Consider the following 16,678-nt stretch of genomic DNA (forward strand, 5'->3'; position numbering starts at 1 on the left):
AGGCATCCCACAGTCTGGAATACAGCACTTGAAGTAGGGAAGAAGGGGTGGTTTTAAATTAGGTGGAAGAGACTAGAATGTCTTTTCTTCTGAAAATAGCACGGGGCTCTCTTAAAATGTAGCTTTTTTTACACATCAAGAGGGGAAGCCACAGGAGGAGCAGCCAAATTTGGAGCTCAGCGGTGCTGTGGCAGGCTGGGAATAGCAGATAGGAGCAGAGAGAGCAAACAACAGCCCGTGACCATCCGGCTTTGGGAGACAGCCTGGGGTGGGTTTGGCTCCCCAAACACAGCCCCAGCTGCTGTGGAGCTGGCTTCACTTTGCTCTGCTGGAACACCAACCCATGGCGTGTCTGCTGCTAATTAGATTAGGTGCACAGAGGCTGCCTTGAGCGGGTTCCCATTTTTGCCTGGGAATTTTGTCCCCCCCATTTTTTGTCACTGGGCTGCTCTCAGTGAGCTCAATCATGGATGGCACACTGCAGGTGAGCTCCTTGCCTGGCACAGTCACACAGAGCCTGCACATGTTGGTCTGGGTGAAGGCTGGAGGTGCCCTCCAAGCAGGAGCATGGATGGGACAAGGACAACCTCTCTGGGTCACTGAGTGTCATCTGGGATGGACACACATGTCCCAGATTTCCTGGCAGGTGAAAAGCCTGCAGTGTTTGCTAGGGCAGACAGACCATCAGAGTAGTACTCACCACAGACTTGACATACCCACTCACAGCCTCTTTTGGGGTGCATGTTCAGAAATTTGGCAAGAAATCTCTGGTACCCACTCTAGAATTATATATGGTCTGTTTAGCTGTATGCTTTTGTGCTGCCTTGGCTTTAAGCTTCATCCCCATCCTACTTATCTCCAAAGGACTTTATAGAAGTGAGATGCACTTTGAACAGACAAGCCAACCCCTTCTCATCTCAGTAAAGTCTTCCTGCTGCTTATCCTAGGAACTGCTCTCTCCACAAGTATTCAAGTTTGATTTATTTTTAATATGGAAAGGCAGGCTTGCGGCACCATTTTAGGTAAGGTCTTGCAGAGGGTTGTGCAATGACCCTTTCTTGAAGTGCTCTCAATGTTTTGGTGTTTCTGTTGTGATGGTGGCACGCAACCAACCCTTGGCCAGTTTGTGACCCCAGAACTTCCTCCTTTTTCCCTATTAACAGTTGGTGAGATCATGAATTTAGCCTTTGGCAAGGTACTGGCTGTCTGCTTGATTTCACTCCACTTGTTTCTCAAGTCCTTAACCTCTTGTATGACTTTACCCTCCTTTTTTGGTGACACTGCAACACTGTGTCATCAGCTTATTTCATTAGCACTGTCCTACTTGCGCTGGGGTGCAGATGGAAATACTAAATGAAGTCAACCCCAAGGTTAACCTTTGAAAAACTCACTCCAAGGGAAGATTCTTCCTCAACCCTAAAAGCGATCCAACGCCGAGACCTCGAGCTTCCTGAAGAGGCATCCTGAGTGACCTGTCAAAAATTCACAAATGGAAAACTATCTCTCGTGGCATGCCAAGGTGATTAGAGGAGGCCAATAACTCATTGAGGGGTTTTGGAAAGATGAAGCCAACCAATGAGCTTTCTTCAGAAAAAAAAACCACATCACATTGCTGTTGGTAAAAGCGATCAAGGGCTGCTGTTGTGGGATTTTTTTTCTCCTAAAGTCCTCCTAAAGCTTGGCTTGGAAGCCCCACAGTATTGTCCTTGGCCAACCCAAGCCCATGGATCTCTGTTTTGGACCAGCTGGGAAGACACTAATCAGTTCTGGCTTTGCTGTGTGACTACAAACTCCAGGCTAGACATGACAAAGCTCAGCAAGGCTCCCCAAGGGCCAGGACTCTGCTGATGCAAATAATGACCCTGCTGACTTGCAGAGATGGAATAACAGTGAGGAATTTCATCCAGGCAAAATACACATGGACACCACCAGTCTCCTGAGCCCTGTCTTGACACTGCTCAGATGTGGCAGCACACCTGAAAGGTTTTCCCAGGAGGTCTGATTTGCTGGAGAGGATCACCTTGGTTGCACCAGCGTTTTGTTCATTTTCCTGCAGAATTTCAGTGCCAGCACATATTTGTGATGTAATTTTTTTTCCATTAATAAATCTGCAGACCCTGCTGGATACCAGTGCTGTTATGTTTGCAAAATATTGCAACACTGAAGGAGCCCTGCTCATCTCACGTATCCTGACAGTCTCAAATATTGGCCTCCTCAGTGTGGATTTTCCAAGGTGTTTAAAGCCTTCCACTCTCCTTGGACTAATGGACATCTTGTTAAAGCTGCCAGGTTTCATTTCTGGCTTGGCAGACACCTTGACCTTACAGTGGAGTAGAGAGGTGCCCTTGTGTTTGCTTTTAACACCCTTACTCAGCCACTGGATTCTCCTATCCCAGGGCTTGCCTCTAATATAGATGTAATCACATTTTCCTTCACGGGACACAAAAACATCAATTTTATTACATAAAAGAGGTTCCTCAAGTACACCACCACCAGTTTGAACAGCTGATTGCTTGTTCTGATTCTCAACAGTCGGGTTTTACAAGAGGGTATGGTTTAAGAGCAGCACAAAAATTGTATCTTTCTTTTAGGGTATGCTCTGCACAAAGCAGCCCCCTTGCACACAGGATACTGGAGAATGAGGGGTTTATTGTGCATTTAAAACAGAGCCCTTTAAAGCTGGCATGGGATACTCAGTGTTGTCCGACTGTCATTCATCACACTCATGACTTTCAGACAAAACCAGCCTCGCCCTTGTGTTGCTTGTTAAAACAAGGAATGTATGCTCAGTGTTTCATTTTCACTCACAGCGCTCCACAGCGCAGCCAAAACCAACGTGGTTTGAACCATTTATTTCAAATTTATCTGGACAAATTATCTATGTATAGTATTTTTATAACGAGATGGCTTATTTTGTCTATGTTCAAAGAAATAAAAAATTACTGTGCGTGTCTGGAATGCAGGGAAAGAGAAGGATTTCTTACACTGCAGAGCACATTCAGTGAGTGGTTTGAAATCTGACTGCAGTCTCCCACCAGCGTGTTCTCTTCCAATTTCTCTGCTTCACTCTTTGAATTCTTCCTTCCCTCCTCCACCTTTCTTTCTGCTGTCCCCTGTATTTCCTTTCTCTATTTCTTCCTTTCTCCCCGGCTCTGTTTCTCTCTTCTCCCCCTTTCCCATCTTTCCCCTGGATTGCTTTTTTCTCTGTTTCTTCTCTCTCCCTTTCTCCCACCTATTTCTTTCCTCCTTCCCCTGTATTTCTCTTCCCCCTTTGTCCCCCCAAGATTTCTATTCCCCTCTATTTCTTCCTCCCCTTCCCTTCTGCCTTTCCTTTGTCCCCTCAATATTCAGTTTTTGGACAAAAAAACCTGCCTAGCCCGAGGCTCTGCAAGGCTTTCAGCCAGGCAGGCAAACAGCACTGATGCAAATCCTCCTGCACCCCTGAGCAGGGAAATTCCTTGCATGGATACCGTGATGCAGCTGCACAGGTGGCCAAAATCCCTGGGTAACAGGGACCTAAAAATAAGGCACTGCCCCGCCTCTCCAGCCAGAATTCCTCACAGGGCAGGGGCAAATGTGAGGATAAGGGCTCAGGGAATGAGTAATGCGGAGCCTGGAAGGGTGGTAGTGCTAAGCCAGGGCTTGGGGAGGTGGAAAAGGAAAGCCTGAGGGATATCTAGGAAAGCCAGACCCAGCAAAGCTTTGCCTCCAGGGTGAGAGCTCAGTTTAAAGCCCCTTGCAAAGCAGGTCCCTTTTAATCCACTTGTGTGGGGTCAGAGCGAACCTGACACCAAATCTGAGGGTGTGACGCACGTTCTGCTGCCCAAGCAAGGTGGGGGACTCATCCACCAGCTTCTGCTGACAAAATAATCATTTGATTCTTGCACAAAATAAACAGTCCCAGGTGCAAGGAGCAGCATCCATGCAGTATCACTACCCAGCCAGTCAGAGGATGACTCAGATCTCAGGTGTTGTACATGAAAACTGCCAATAAATATTGAGCGGGCAGGTGTTGCCTTTTACTTCAATCAAGTTTAAATCGATGGTAAAATTAAATCATAAAGATTAAAAGCAGCTTTCTGGTCAGAAGGGAGTGGGTGGGGTTTGTAGCCTTTTTTGTAGTCCTTTTCTCTGTCTATGTAATAATGAGAGTTTGAGCCACTTTAATTCATATTTAGGGAATTAGCATGAAAATTGAGGTGTAAGGGCTGTGACAGGAATCCCAGAAAATACATGTTCCTTGTCAATGTATGAGTTAATTAAGCACTGATGTACTTGAAACTAAAATTAATCCCATCCACTTACACTTATTAGGAAAACTCATTGTTGAAAAGACCACACAGGGCTATGAAGATGTGTAAGGTGTCAGGGCACAAGGAGTGTCTTGTTTCTGTCCTGCTCCCCCTCTATTTGGGGCAGAGGAACTCCCCAGCTTTACAACTGGCAAGGTTTTGATGCCCATTTCCATGATTTCTGGTAAATTTATTGGATCCAGTTCTGGGCTCCTCAGCACAAGAGAGGCAGAGCTCCTGGAGGGGATCCAACAGGGGCTGCAGAGGTGATGAAGGGATTGGAGCATCTCTGGGGAGGAAAGGCTGAGGGAGCTGGGGCTCCTCAAGAGTAGCCACAGCTGAGAGGGGACCTCTGTAACGTGTATAAATATCCAAAGGATGGATATTTATATATCTGGATATTCCAGAGCATGGAGCAGGCTCTGCTCCATGAGGCCCAGCAATGGGATATGAGGAACAGGCAGATGCTGATGCCCAGGAGTTCCACCTGAGCAGGAGGCAGGAATTCTTCCCTGGGCAGTGATTGAGCAGTGAACAGTGTCCAGGGAGGCTGTGGAGCCTCCCTCCCTGGGGATATTGCAGAGCCATCCAGACATAATCCTGTGCCCTGTGCTCTGGGATGACCCTGCTGGAGCAGGGAGGCTGGACCAGATGACCCTTTGTGGTCCCATCCAACTTGACACATTCTGGGATTCTGTAATTTCCTACAGCTTGGCAGGGAGCCCAGGCACCCCAGCGGGAAGGGAGTTGGTCCACAGTGGGGCTGGGGAAGCAGGAAGGGGACCCCACACATCCGATTTTGGGTGGTGAGGAGGAGAGTGAGCAGGGACCATCCCACAAAGACACACTCACATCGATTTCGGATGGTGAGGACTGCGAGCAGGGTCCCTCAAACAATCCCCGCAAATTTTAGATGGTGAGACCAGAGACCCCCAAACACACCCTGATTTTGGGTGGTGATGGGAGCGAGGAGGAATCCCACACACCCCCTGATTTTGGGTGGTGATGGCAGCGAGCATGGACCCACATGCGATCTTGGGCAGTGAGGGCAGTGAGCAGAGACCCCCCAAACACTTCCCGGTTTCGGATGCAAGGGCAGCGATTAGGGAGCCCCAAACACACCTCGGGTTCGGTGCGAGGGCAGAGAGTAGGGACCACCAAATACACCGTGGGTTTGGTGTGAGGGCAGCAGACAGGGAGCCCCAAACACAGCCTGGGCTCGGTGTGAGCCCGCGTTCGGTGTGAGAGCAGCGGACAGGGAGCCCCAAACACAGCCTGGTTTTGGGTGCAAAGGCAGCGAGCAAGAACCCCCAAACACACCCCAGTTTTGATGCGAGGGTAGCAGACAGGGAGCCCCAAAGACACCCCGGTTTCGTTGTGAGGAGAGCAGACAGGGAGCTCCAAGCACACCCCAGGTTCGGTGCGGACAGAGACCGCCAAACACTTCCCAGTTTCAGATGCGAGGGCAGCGGACAGGGAGCCCCAAACACAGCCCGGGTTCGGATGCGAGGGCAAAGATTAGGGAGCCCCAAACACACACCGGGCTCCGTGTGAGGGCAGTGGGCAGGGAGCCCAAAAAACACCCTGGGTTCGGTGTGAGAGCAGTGGACAGGGAGCCCTAAACACAGCCCGGGTTCGGTGTGAGAGCAGCGAGCCTCAAACACAGCCTGGGCTCGGTGTGAGAGCAGTGGACAGGGAGCCCCAAACACAGTTTTGGTGAGAGGGCAGCAAGCCCCAAACACACTCAGGGTTCGGTGCGAGGGCAGCGAGCCCCGAACACAGCTCGGTTCGGTGTGAGGGCAGAGAGCGGGCACCCCCAGCCCGGGTTCGGTGTGAGAGCAGCGAGCCCCAAACACAGCCTGGACTCGGTGTGAGGGCAGGGAGCCCCAAACACAGCCCGGGCTTGGTGTGAGGGCAGCGAGCGGGCACCCCCAGCCCAGTTCGGGCGGGCGTGAGGCGGACCGTCCCCCCGGGGCGGGGGGCGGCGGCGCATGCGCGGGGCAGGGGGCGGTGACGGCCGCGCCGGCGGAGGCGGCGGAGGGAGCGGGAGGGTCGCTCGGGGCCGGCGGCAGCGGCTCCGGCTTCGGCTGCGCTCCGGACCGGGCCGGGCCGGTCGGGACCGCCCTGCCATGGGGACGCCGGGCGCCGGACGCAAGCGGCTGCCGAACCGGGAGCGCCTGACGGCGGAGGACGATGCGCTCAACCAGATCGCCCGCGAGGTGAGCGGCGGGAGGCGGCATCCCCCCTTCTCCCGTCTGCATCCTCCTCCCCTCGCCTTCCCCCACGGGCTCCCCCGAGCGCCGCGCAGGCGCCCCCGGCCACCGGCACCGCGGCGGCTCAAGGGCGAGGTGGAAGCCCTACTTCACCCCCGCCTGTGCTTCACCAAGCCCGGGCTCCGTGAGGGAAGGGCGTGCGGTGCCGGAGCCGCCCCGCTCCAGCCCCGCCGCAGGGCATGTCCATCGGCCGTGCTGATGGGAACCGCTGGGGTTGGTGTTAGGCAATGAAAATAGGCCGCTGGAGTGTGTTATGGATAGGTATAAATCATAGAATGGCAGCGTGGTTTGGGTTGGAAGGGATCCCGAAGATCATCTCCTTCCAAGCTCCCTGATGTGAAACACCTTCCACTGGACCGCGTTGCTCTGAGCCCGATCCAAGCTGGCCTGGAACACTTCCAGGGATGGGGGTGAAAAATGAAAAGCAGAATACTGCAAGGTGGTGCTGGGTGTGGGCATAAGTGACCCCTCTCACTTGGAAACTGGTTTTTGTGTTGCTGCTCACCAGATGCTGCATTGTGCTCAATGTGACTTTAACCTTCCAAACCAGCTGATTGCTGATGCGTCCTGCCTCCTTTTTCTTCTTAAATTGGTGCAGTGGTAACCAAGATAATGTGAATTTGTTTTTTATGTTTGCTAAATCTGACAAAGCCTGTTCTCCATCCTTGCTGTGGCCGTCCTCCAATGGGGGAAAGGGGGAAAAGCAGCCCTGGGGTTCTTCTCCAGTAGGAAACCTACGAGAAGGATGGAAAGGGACAGTTTATAGGAGCATAGGGACAGGACCAGGGGGAATGGATTCAGACTGAAAAAGACCAGGGTTGGATGGGATATTAGGGAGAAATTCTTCCCTGTGAGGATGGGAAGTCTCTGGCCCCAATAAGCTGTGTCTGCTCCATCCCTCGAAGGGAGGGAGGGTCCAAGCTCAGGTTGGATGGAGCTCTGAGGAACCTGGTGTGGTGGAAGGTGTCCCTGCCCATGGCAGGGGGTTGATCTGAGGTCCCTTCCAACCCAAACCATTCTGGGATTCAGTGTCTAAAATGCTCCAGTGCTGCTGCTGATGGTGGGCATCCTCTTCCCCTAGTGTGGGTTAGGTGTGTCAGCCCACCTGGTGTTGCTGTGACCCCAAGATGGGTTACAAGATAAATTGCTCTTCTGGAAGAATTTTAGTCTCTCTTGGTTTCCTTTCCTGATTCAGAGCTGCAGCAGGATCAGGTTGAATGCTGATGTGTATGGCTTATTTCTGGTGGCACTGGTAGGGTTAGTTAGCTGAGACATTGTGCTCCTCATTGCCACCAAGGCCTTTCCAGTTGTTGTGCACCATTTTCTGGTGGTTTGTAGCATCTTTGGAGTGCATCCAGCAGAGTTTTGTGTGAGTGATTCACATAGTGTGTTCTCTGAAGGCAGATTTTTGTGGCAGGGTGCTGAGTAGGTTCCTAAGGATGGAGTTTGAGGTAGGAGGACAAGAATGTCTCATGTCCTGGACATGAGATAGCAAGTAAGAGTGACTGTGCTGTCTGTTAGAGTCATGATTATTTCCTAAGAATTGTTTTGGGATGAGGGTTTGAATTCCACAGATGTGTCCTGGCTCTGCTGTCATTTGATCAAGGAAGGCATCAGTCTCTAACAAGGAACCCAGCTGCTCTTTTCAGTTGCACGTTTTTCTCCCACTTTCTCTTTATCTTAGATCTGCTTTTCACTCCATTGTGTAATGATTTGAGGACTCAAACATTGTGGTGGTTTGTGTTTTGTTATTTTTTTCCCCCTTCCTTCTCCTGGGGTTTGTTTAAAGGACAACTCCATTTGCTCAAAAAGCCCAACACAAGCATGTCTTTTATCTTTTCCCTTGAGTGCTAAAACTGTGAACTGCCAAGTTCAAGGTTCAGCATTTTCCCATATTATTTTATCTATTTGCATTACCCCGTCTCGGAGCTCTTTAATTGTTTTGTTGTTTAACTGCCTGTTCTCCACACAAAGGATCCCAGATGAATCCTTCTGGATGATCCAGAATATGTCAACTAAACCTTTTGTCTCTCCTTAGCGAGGATATGGAGAGCCTCTATGTTAAGAAGGTGGCAGGGTTCCTGATATTTTGGCTCTTCCAGTTTTCCTCACAGGTGTTTAAGAAAGCTGGGACACAGACATGTGGCTTTTGCACGTAGATTTTCACTCTTCTCTTGGCTTTGGTTCTTTGTTGTCCAGAAGCCAGAGGTGATGGCAAGTTATTTGCAGATCCTAGAGTCTCATTTAGAGTCTCATTTCCCCATGGGAAATATATATATTCCATATGGGATAGCCCAAGAGAACATCCAAACTAGGCTGATTTTATTTTGTGGTTATCTTGGCAAACCCACCGTTCTCACTCTACTACGTCCTCCCATAAGACGACAGCAAGACTTGCAAGGACTTTGTGACACTCCTGCCATTTGAATATTAAATTTGTGTGGATTTGCAGCTGGGATGTCCTGCTCTGTGTCTTGCAGAGCCCAGGAGAGAGCCTGGCGTGGTGAAGAGGGCAGCGAGAGCAAGCGTGAGGGGAAGCAACTGAGCAAGAGGAAGGAAATTGTGAGAGTGAAGCATCTTGTAGTGACAAGGGTTTAGGAGCAGTATTAGTCATGTTAATCAGTAGTAGTTTTAATGCTTGAGGCACTTTCTGAAGTAGTTTATCACCTTGTTTGGAGCTGCTCACAGGTGGAAGGTGCAGATCCCTTCCATCAGGAAGGGGTAGTGCTGTACCCAGATCCTGCTGCAGGGTTTGACAGGCAGGATAATTAAGTGGATGGCAGATATGTAAATATAATTAACACCAAACACGGTGTTCTGAGTGTCTGACAGACTCACAGGCTGCCACTCACAGGGTTTGCTGTTCACACACCTATTTGCTGTTCACACACCTGCCCTGTGCTGCTGAGCTTGTTTCCTCCCGGGCGGCAGCGCTGCCGATCGATGATCGGCTTCTCCGCTCTCAGGCCGGCCTCCACACCAGCAGATCATTCCAGCGTTTAGGCCAATGGAAACTTTTGGGCTCTTTCAGTGCCCTGGGTGAGCACATGGCAGCAGCGTTTGCAGAACCCAGCGCTTTGATACTGCTCAAGGTCTGTGCCAGCAGAGCCAGCGGGTGCCCTGTGCTGCGCGCTCATCTGTGCCTCGGGAAGGCACAGCTGAACCTTCCAGGAGCTGCCTTCCTGCTTGGATTACATGCCTTTGATGTGATTACTCCAGACGTTGTTTCTTCAAGGAAATTTTTTTTTTTTTTTGCTAACTTCCACTCCGCTAGCCGCGGTAATAATTGTGCCGTGCTGCAAATCCAGCGAGGGGCTGTGTAAATGAGATATTTCTCTTGCAGGCAGATAATGTTAGTTACTGTTTTTCATTTTCGTGAATGAGGAAGGACAAGGTCAATTTCTTGTTTGTATTAGGAATGTAATTGACACCTTGTTTTGCCGCAGTTTTGCAGGCAGATGTGTGTTACACTGCTCAGAAAAATGATCCTGCCGTGTATCCTCTCTCTGCTAGAAATCTTCTTTTTCCACCATTTTATAGAGCAGAGCTCCTTAGGTAATAATTAATTTGCAATTAGCAATTCAGGCAGCATAATTTATTTTTTATTGTTAAAGAAAGTAGTGTTGCGAGGGTTGTGCCTTCACTCTTTGTACGCTTTATGTCGCTTTCAAGAAGTCACCTACATCTTTGTACATACATAATTATTACTTGGTTAAAAACCAGCACGATCCATTTATGGACCATGCATTTGATTATTTCACTGAAGTAATCAGTTTGGGCATTGACCTGTATTCTTAGAGATTCAAAAATTGGGATGTTACACTGCTATGATGGAGCAGAAATTGTTGTTAATTGGAAAAAGCTCAAAATGCAAATGAAACCAGCCAGGCAGTTTTAATGGTTACAGTAAGAAGGCACTAAGTAACTTCAACAGGCTAAACTGGAGTTTGGAGACTAGTGAAGAGATGCTGTGATGGTTGAATGTGGAATCTGTTAAATTGAGGGGTTAATTTGGGGGGAGAAAACTATTTTTTTATACAGCACTTTGGGTGACTTCCATAAATAGAGATGGAAACAATTGGCTACAAGTTGAAGCTAAAGCAAGCACACAAGCCACACAGATTTTATTGAACTGTTATGCAAAGCAGAGCATTTAAAGCAGTGTGTTCCCTAAGGATATATTCCCTTGGGATATATTCCCTAAAAGATCTGGGTAGGGTAGGGGTGGAACTTTCTGGAGCAGTGTTTGGCATTACAGACGTGTGAAGGCTTTTGTAAGCTGGGTGGATGTTCCAAGAGAATCCCTTAGAAACAGCCTGGCTTGTGTAGCACCAGTGCTTGACTTATTTTTTTATTGCATTACTTTGTGCCTTTAGGAGTGTTAATGGCTGATCCAAACAAATGATCTGAGCAAAGTATGTCTGGCTTTTCTGTTCTAGAACAGAGAGTTACGAAAGCAAGGGATGCTCTTGGAGGCCTTGACTCAGCCTGGCTGACCTAAATATAGGAAGGAAGGAGGGCTCTGTGGGCGAGGCTTGCCAGTAGGGCGTGGGGAATTGTTCCAGTTCTGAGATGATTTTATGTGGCAAATATGCTCTTCATCAAACTCTCCTTTTCCCCTAATGCTTTGCATCCATAGATCCAAAAAAAAGGTGTTGGCATCACTTACAGTCTCTCTCCCTCAAGGTAAATGTGGGAAGGAGCAGTTTAAAGAAGTGAGATAAAAATCTCAAGACCTATCTCATGTTGGTTAAATGGGTGACTGGAGCCTGTCTTACAATCTGCCTCTCAACTTGAAATAATTACTTGTCCTTTTTTTTTTTTTTGGTGTCCATGCCTGGCCTGAGTCCCTCTCAGCTGTTTCCTTGCTGTCTGAGGAAGCAGCTGTTTAGGAACTGTGATTCCTGTTTCAGTCAAGCAAGGGACTACTGGTAGGATTAACAGCCTGGGAAGCCCAGCCTCTGTCCCTGTGAGCCCAGATGCTGAGCTTGGCTGCAGGATGTAACACTAATCATTACCTCATCTAGGGGGATGTTTTTCCAGGCCTCTTGCTGGATAAAGTTGGAGCTCAAATGTGCTTGCAAGGCTTTCAACACTGGGATATATATATTTTTTTTCATCCTTTGCTTGAAAGGAGCATAATCCAGGTAGTATTTTGGGTTTGTGGAGCGAGGTATTTGTCCCTCCTGTCGAGTCAGCAGGTTGCCAAGAGCAGTGAATGTGTCTAGCTAGGCTGGAGCACTCGTAGGCAATCCTTAAAATAGCAGCTCTGAAATATCAGCTGTTGTCTCGCTGATGCTGAAATACTTTTTGGGGAGAAGCTGCCCACTGGAATGTGGGGTGTGGGGGGGAGGGCATGAGGGAGCTGCAGCAAACCAAATTTTCCTTCAGAAAGGTGACTTTGAGGGTTTATATTAAACCCCAGAGAAGAGAAGGTGCTTGATCACTTCAATACCAGAAGCAGAGAAAGCTCCCTCATAACTGGTGCTCTTGCACCTCTGAATCCACCAGTGACACAGCTGGCTTTGCATGGAGTAGGAAAATAGCTGATTTTTGTGCTTCATCACACAGTAAAGATGAGGGAAGTGCTTAAAGGGCTTCTTGTCAGAAGACATTTGTACCCTCTGACTCTCCTTCACCTTTTTAGTTATGGAACAAGAAGTAGGCTGAAGAACTTTCCTGGCTAATGCTGGGAAGATAAACTGGCATGTGCACTGAAATCAGAACGTTACATCAGGCAAAAATAAATTTCAAAAGTGTCTTTATGGGCAGGCTTGGTGTAGAAGTAGTAGGTTGCAAGAAATATAAAGCATCTCTCAAAGGCCTGGCTGTAGAAGATTTATCTGTTGAAATGAAAGCTTGCTGTGGCACAATAAATACTAAATAAAGCAGTGCTTCATTGGAAGGCATGTGATGGTTTCAGATAGGCAGGAAGAGCCTTGCAGTGTGCAAATTACTTCAGGTAGCTGAATTAATTTTCCTTATGAAGATGTGGAAGTTCTGCTCATGCTGTTAAAAACTCATGGTTGTGAGGGTACAGAAATCTGGGAAAACACAGAAATACCACTTTGATGCTGGCAGGAATGTGCCAGAACTCTGCCCACTGTGACAGTTTGCAGATGTCCTCACCTAGACCTCAGCACCAAAGGCATTTCCCATTCGTATTTGGGTGGTTTCTCCTCCTGCCTTTAAACAAACTCAGCTAAAGTGGCATGAGGTGTGAAGGGCAAGGCTCGGAAGCCTTTCCCAGTGAGCAGGGCTTGGAGCACTTTTCTGGCCCAACCAGCTGAGGATTTTGAGTGTTGGGAGAGGAGAAAACTCAAACAAACTCTGACTAATGCTGCTGTTTCCAAAACTGAGCGTTGCTTGTTTTGGGGTGTGGATGTGTGCCTAAACCAAAAACTGGGCAGAAATGGGTGGGTCCTTGGCCAGATGAAGGCAGTGTCCTCCCAAGATGGATTTGACTTGCACTTGAGCATCCATCCTGCAGTCCTGTGCTCTGTTCCTCTGTCCCCTCAGTGTTTCATATTTTCCTTCAAGTGAAATTCTGATTCGCTATGTGCTGCTTCAGGGTGTGGAATTCTGAAAGGAGAGATGTTTGTCTTCAAATTGTTTGGAAAGATGTTGGTTTTGCTAGAACTTGCACATTTTTATGTCTGAAATTAAAATCATCTATTTCTGGGTTGAGGAAGGATGAATATTTTGGGGTTTGGATATACTTGGAACATAAAGGGCACAGCTCTGGTCTAAAACTTCAAGTGACTAGTTCTGACTTGAAAGTTTCGCTGAATACATTGAAATAACTTTTGTTAATTTAGGGACTTGAGATCCTGTTTGATGCCAAGAAAAATGAGTATCTGAGCTAATTGCTCATTAAAAATGTCTGACCTAGAAGTGGGAAATTGATTGCTTTGGGGGGTGCTTTCAGTAGGACATAGCCTGGGTGTGATGGGAGGAGAGGTGGATTTGCTCAGTGCCATCTGCCTTGCCCTTCTGTGAGCCACCTTGGCATGGGCTGTGGGTTTATCCACCTAAACCCTCCTGCAGCCTCTCACAGTTGAGCTGGAGACAAGGAAAGTAATCTGAAAGTGCCAAATCCGAGCTGTGTTCCCATCTCAGATGTGGTGAGGAATGAAGAAGCCTCTTCATTTCTTATTGCTTCTACTCCTGGCTGGTTTATCACATTTCTTTCCTCCTTCCTGCACATTGCTTTTCTCTGCAAGAGTGGAGATCTTCTGCCATGCAGCTTAACCCTCACATTAGGCTTGCAAAAACACCGTGTGCCTTCTGCTTCTCCAACACTTTGTGAACTCCCATGCTCCTGGAGCCAATATTTAGATTTTATTTTTGTATTATGTGTTGCTGTACCAGAAATCTGAGGCTTTGGTACACCCTAATTGCCAGGTGCACCACTGTGGCCATGTTCCTGTTTTTAATAGCTGGTAACCAGGTATGAGAGTGCTTGTTATCGCTGGCATGGGAAGAAATGCAAAGGCAGTGGTTGGGTCTCAGGGCTGCAGTTTCCTTTTCCTTTTCCTTTTCCTTTCGGCTCTTGGAAGGTTTATGTGAACGAGACTGGAATATTCAATTTGCATCCAAACCTCTGTCAAAGAAACGGCAAGATGGTATCTCCAACTGGCTTCCTCAGAAATAGAGCTGGGCTTTTCCTGCATGATGTCATTACTTGCAGTTTTTGGATGTAATTAGTGTCGGATTGATTTATCTCTCCCACAGCGGCCGGGTTTACTGGAAGAGAGTTCCACAAAGGGAGTTTATTTGTGTGTTTGCTGTTTGGGCAGTGACTTGTGTGTTAGTATTGCCTGCAGTGCAGTGGTGATGCCTCTGCCCCACTGATGATCCTCTGCAAACCATTCCCCAGTCCAGCAGATGTTCTGCTCAGACAGGGAATGTAAAGGAGTAATATTTCTTCCCTCCTGGTTTCTGCTTGTGCGTATCTTGTGACCTTTCCCTTCGCCAGCATCTGACTTAAATTTAATATTCCCTTTTTTTCCCTTTGCCCTCCTCTTTTGAGTACTTCCTACGTCCCAAAATAACCTTTCCCTAATCCCACTGAATACCATGTTTAGTTGAGTCTGTCTCTCGTGTGTGCCTTTGCCAGCCCTTTCCAGTAGGCAGGAATGGAATACAGGAGGATCTGGCACGCTAAAAGCTGGGTCAGGTTTTTAAACTCATTCCCTCAGGTCAGATGGATTTCAGGCATCCCCACTTGGGTCTTCTAATTATGGAGCATTTATCAGCTAACATGCTGGGATGACAGGGGAGCAAGGAAAGGCTTTTGGTGTGCCTCACATGCAGAAAAATCCCTGGGCTCTGCTCTCCTATCGGGCTCTTGTAGCTTCACATTTTTTCCCTTTTAAAACACACGTTGCTTCAGAGTCAGATAGTTGAGATATGTCTGGTTTTATCAGTGCCAAAGTGCTGCAGTCTTCACACAAACCCATGAAATTGTCTATGCTTCTGCTGACTACAAACAGAGGAAACAGCCTACTGCTTTGGGTTTTTTTTGTTTTTTTTTTTTAAATCTGTATTTATGTTTTGTTTCTCTCTGATCGCAAACTTGAAGTTCTTTCAACAGACTTGCCCAGAAAATAGTATATACAACTTCATGTGCTCTTAGGAAACAAGTCAGTTTTTTGATGGTTTACAACCCCTATTTCTTTGCTGTGCAACTGTGCATTTCCCATAAGCTGTTTTCCTTAAAATGTCCCTTCTCCCATATGAAAAAAATGCGTGTGTTGGTCTTGGTTTGCTTCCTTTGCTGCATGTGCTGCCGGGCTCTAAGAGGATTTACACTGACAAATATGTTGAACCAACATCTGTTGGAAATGAAAGTGGGCTTTTGGGACATGCTTTGTGATACCCAAAGGTCACTCTGCTCCATTGTCTCTTGCATATGAAATTGAAATCTGCCCCGATGTGAAATGAGTGAAATGAGCAGTGATGTGACCTAACCTTTACATGAACTGTGCAGGAATCCAGGGGCTCTGGGAAATGCTGTGGATACAAGAGATAATGTTGGTGTATGTAGAGAATGTCACTGTTTTATTTATAGAAGGTTACACTGTGTTTTTTAGGAGTATTTGTGCATTCTTGTTTAATTACCCTGGGGAAAAAAAAAAATCATTATTTGGTGAACTGGAGCAAGTGAGGAAAGGTTCTCTGTATGTGCTGGTGAAATGCTTTTGTATCACTGATGGGATAAGCACATCCTGTCAAACTGAGCAATAATTTTCAGTCAAGAGGTAACCCAGAACTTTCTGTCTCACCAACCTATAAATTTACCATTAGAAAATAAAGGTCATTTGTGACGGTGTTCACAGGGGTCTTAGGGAAGAGGGAAGAGAAGAGGATCTGACTCCATGTTTCAGAAGGTTTGATTTATTATTTTATGATATATATTACATTAAAACTGTACTAAAAGAATAGAAGAAAGGATTTCCTCAGAAGGCTGGCTAAGAATAGAATAAGAAAGAATGATAACAAAGGTTTGTGGCTCAGCTCTCTGTCCGAGCCAGCTGACTGTGATTGGCCAGTAATTACAAACAACCAACATGAGACCAATCACAGATGCACCTGTTGCATTCCACAGCAGCAGATAATCATTGGTTACATTTTGTTCCTGAGGCCTCACAGCTTCTCAGGAGGAAAAATCCTAAGGAAAGGATTTTCCATAAAAGATGTCTGTGACAGTCAGTGGGTTTGCAGGGCTGTTACGAAAACCTAGCTTCATTTTTTCAGGGGAGACTGAACCTGCTAGAACAGAAACAAGCTTTTTTAGGGATCTGAATTACCCAGTGATGCTTCTCTGGGGTCTGCTGCCTGTGCTGCTGGCTGCACAAGCTCCTCTTTCAGTCTTCCCACTATAAAATCAATACAGTGCACCCAAAAAAGTCTTTTTGCTCTGTGAGTTACAGCAATCAGCTGTAAACCCGTTAGGAATAACCTTTCTAAGATTTCCTTGCTGCACCTCAGGAACTGGTAGAAAACCTTAGGGGAATTGGGATTTCATGGTAATTTCCTCTAATAGAATGTGATTCTCCAAGGGCTCAGCTTTTGCTGCTGGCCTATCCCATTCCCTCACCACTTGCTATT

General features: G+C 47.5%; 1 protein-coding gene across 8 annotated transcripts in view; it reads left to right on the forward strand.

Moving 5' to 3' along the window:
- Nucleotides 1-6,388: 6,388 nt before the first annotated feature.
- Nucleotides 6,389-16,678, forward strand: part of LRRFIP1 (LRR binding FLII interacting protein 1) — a 108,833-nt gene continuing 98,543 nt past the window's right edge. For 4 of the 8 annotated variants that reach the window (XM_054277513.1, XM_054277515.1, XM_054277517.1 and 1 more), the window contains exon 1: nt 6,389-6,511. In XM_054277513.1, the coding sequence (XP_054133488.1) occupies nt 6,422-6,511 (90 nt within the window). In that variant the 5' untranslated portion in view covers nt 6,389-6,421. The remainder of the gene's footprint in view (nt 6,512-16,678) is intronic. The other 4 variants (XM_054277518.1, XM_054277519.1, XM_054277520.1 and 1 more) reach the window with 3 other exon arrangements.

This window comes from Melozone crissalis, unplaced genomic scaffold (genome assembly GCF_028551555.1).
Source record: "Melozone crissalis strain CALT ecotype California unplaced genomic scaffold, PUWL_Pcris_2 ptg000023l_1, whole genome shotgun sequence".
Taxonomy (NCBI): domain Eukaryota; kingdom Metazoa; phylum Chordata; class Aves; order Passeriformes; family Passerellidae; genus Melozone; species Melozone crissalis.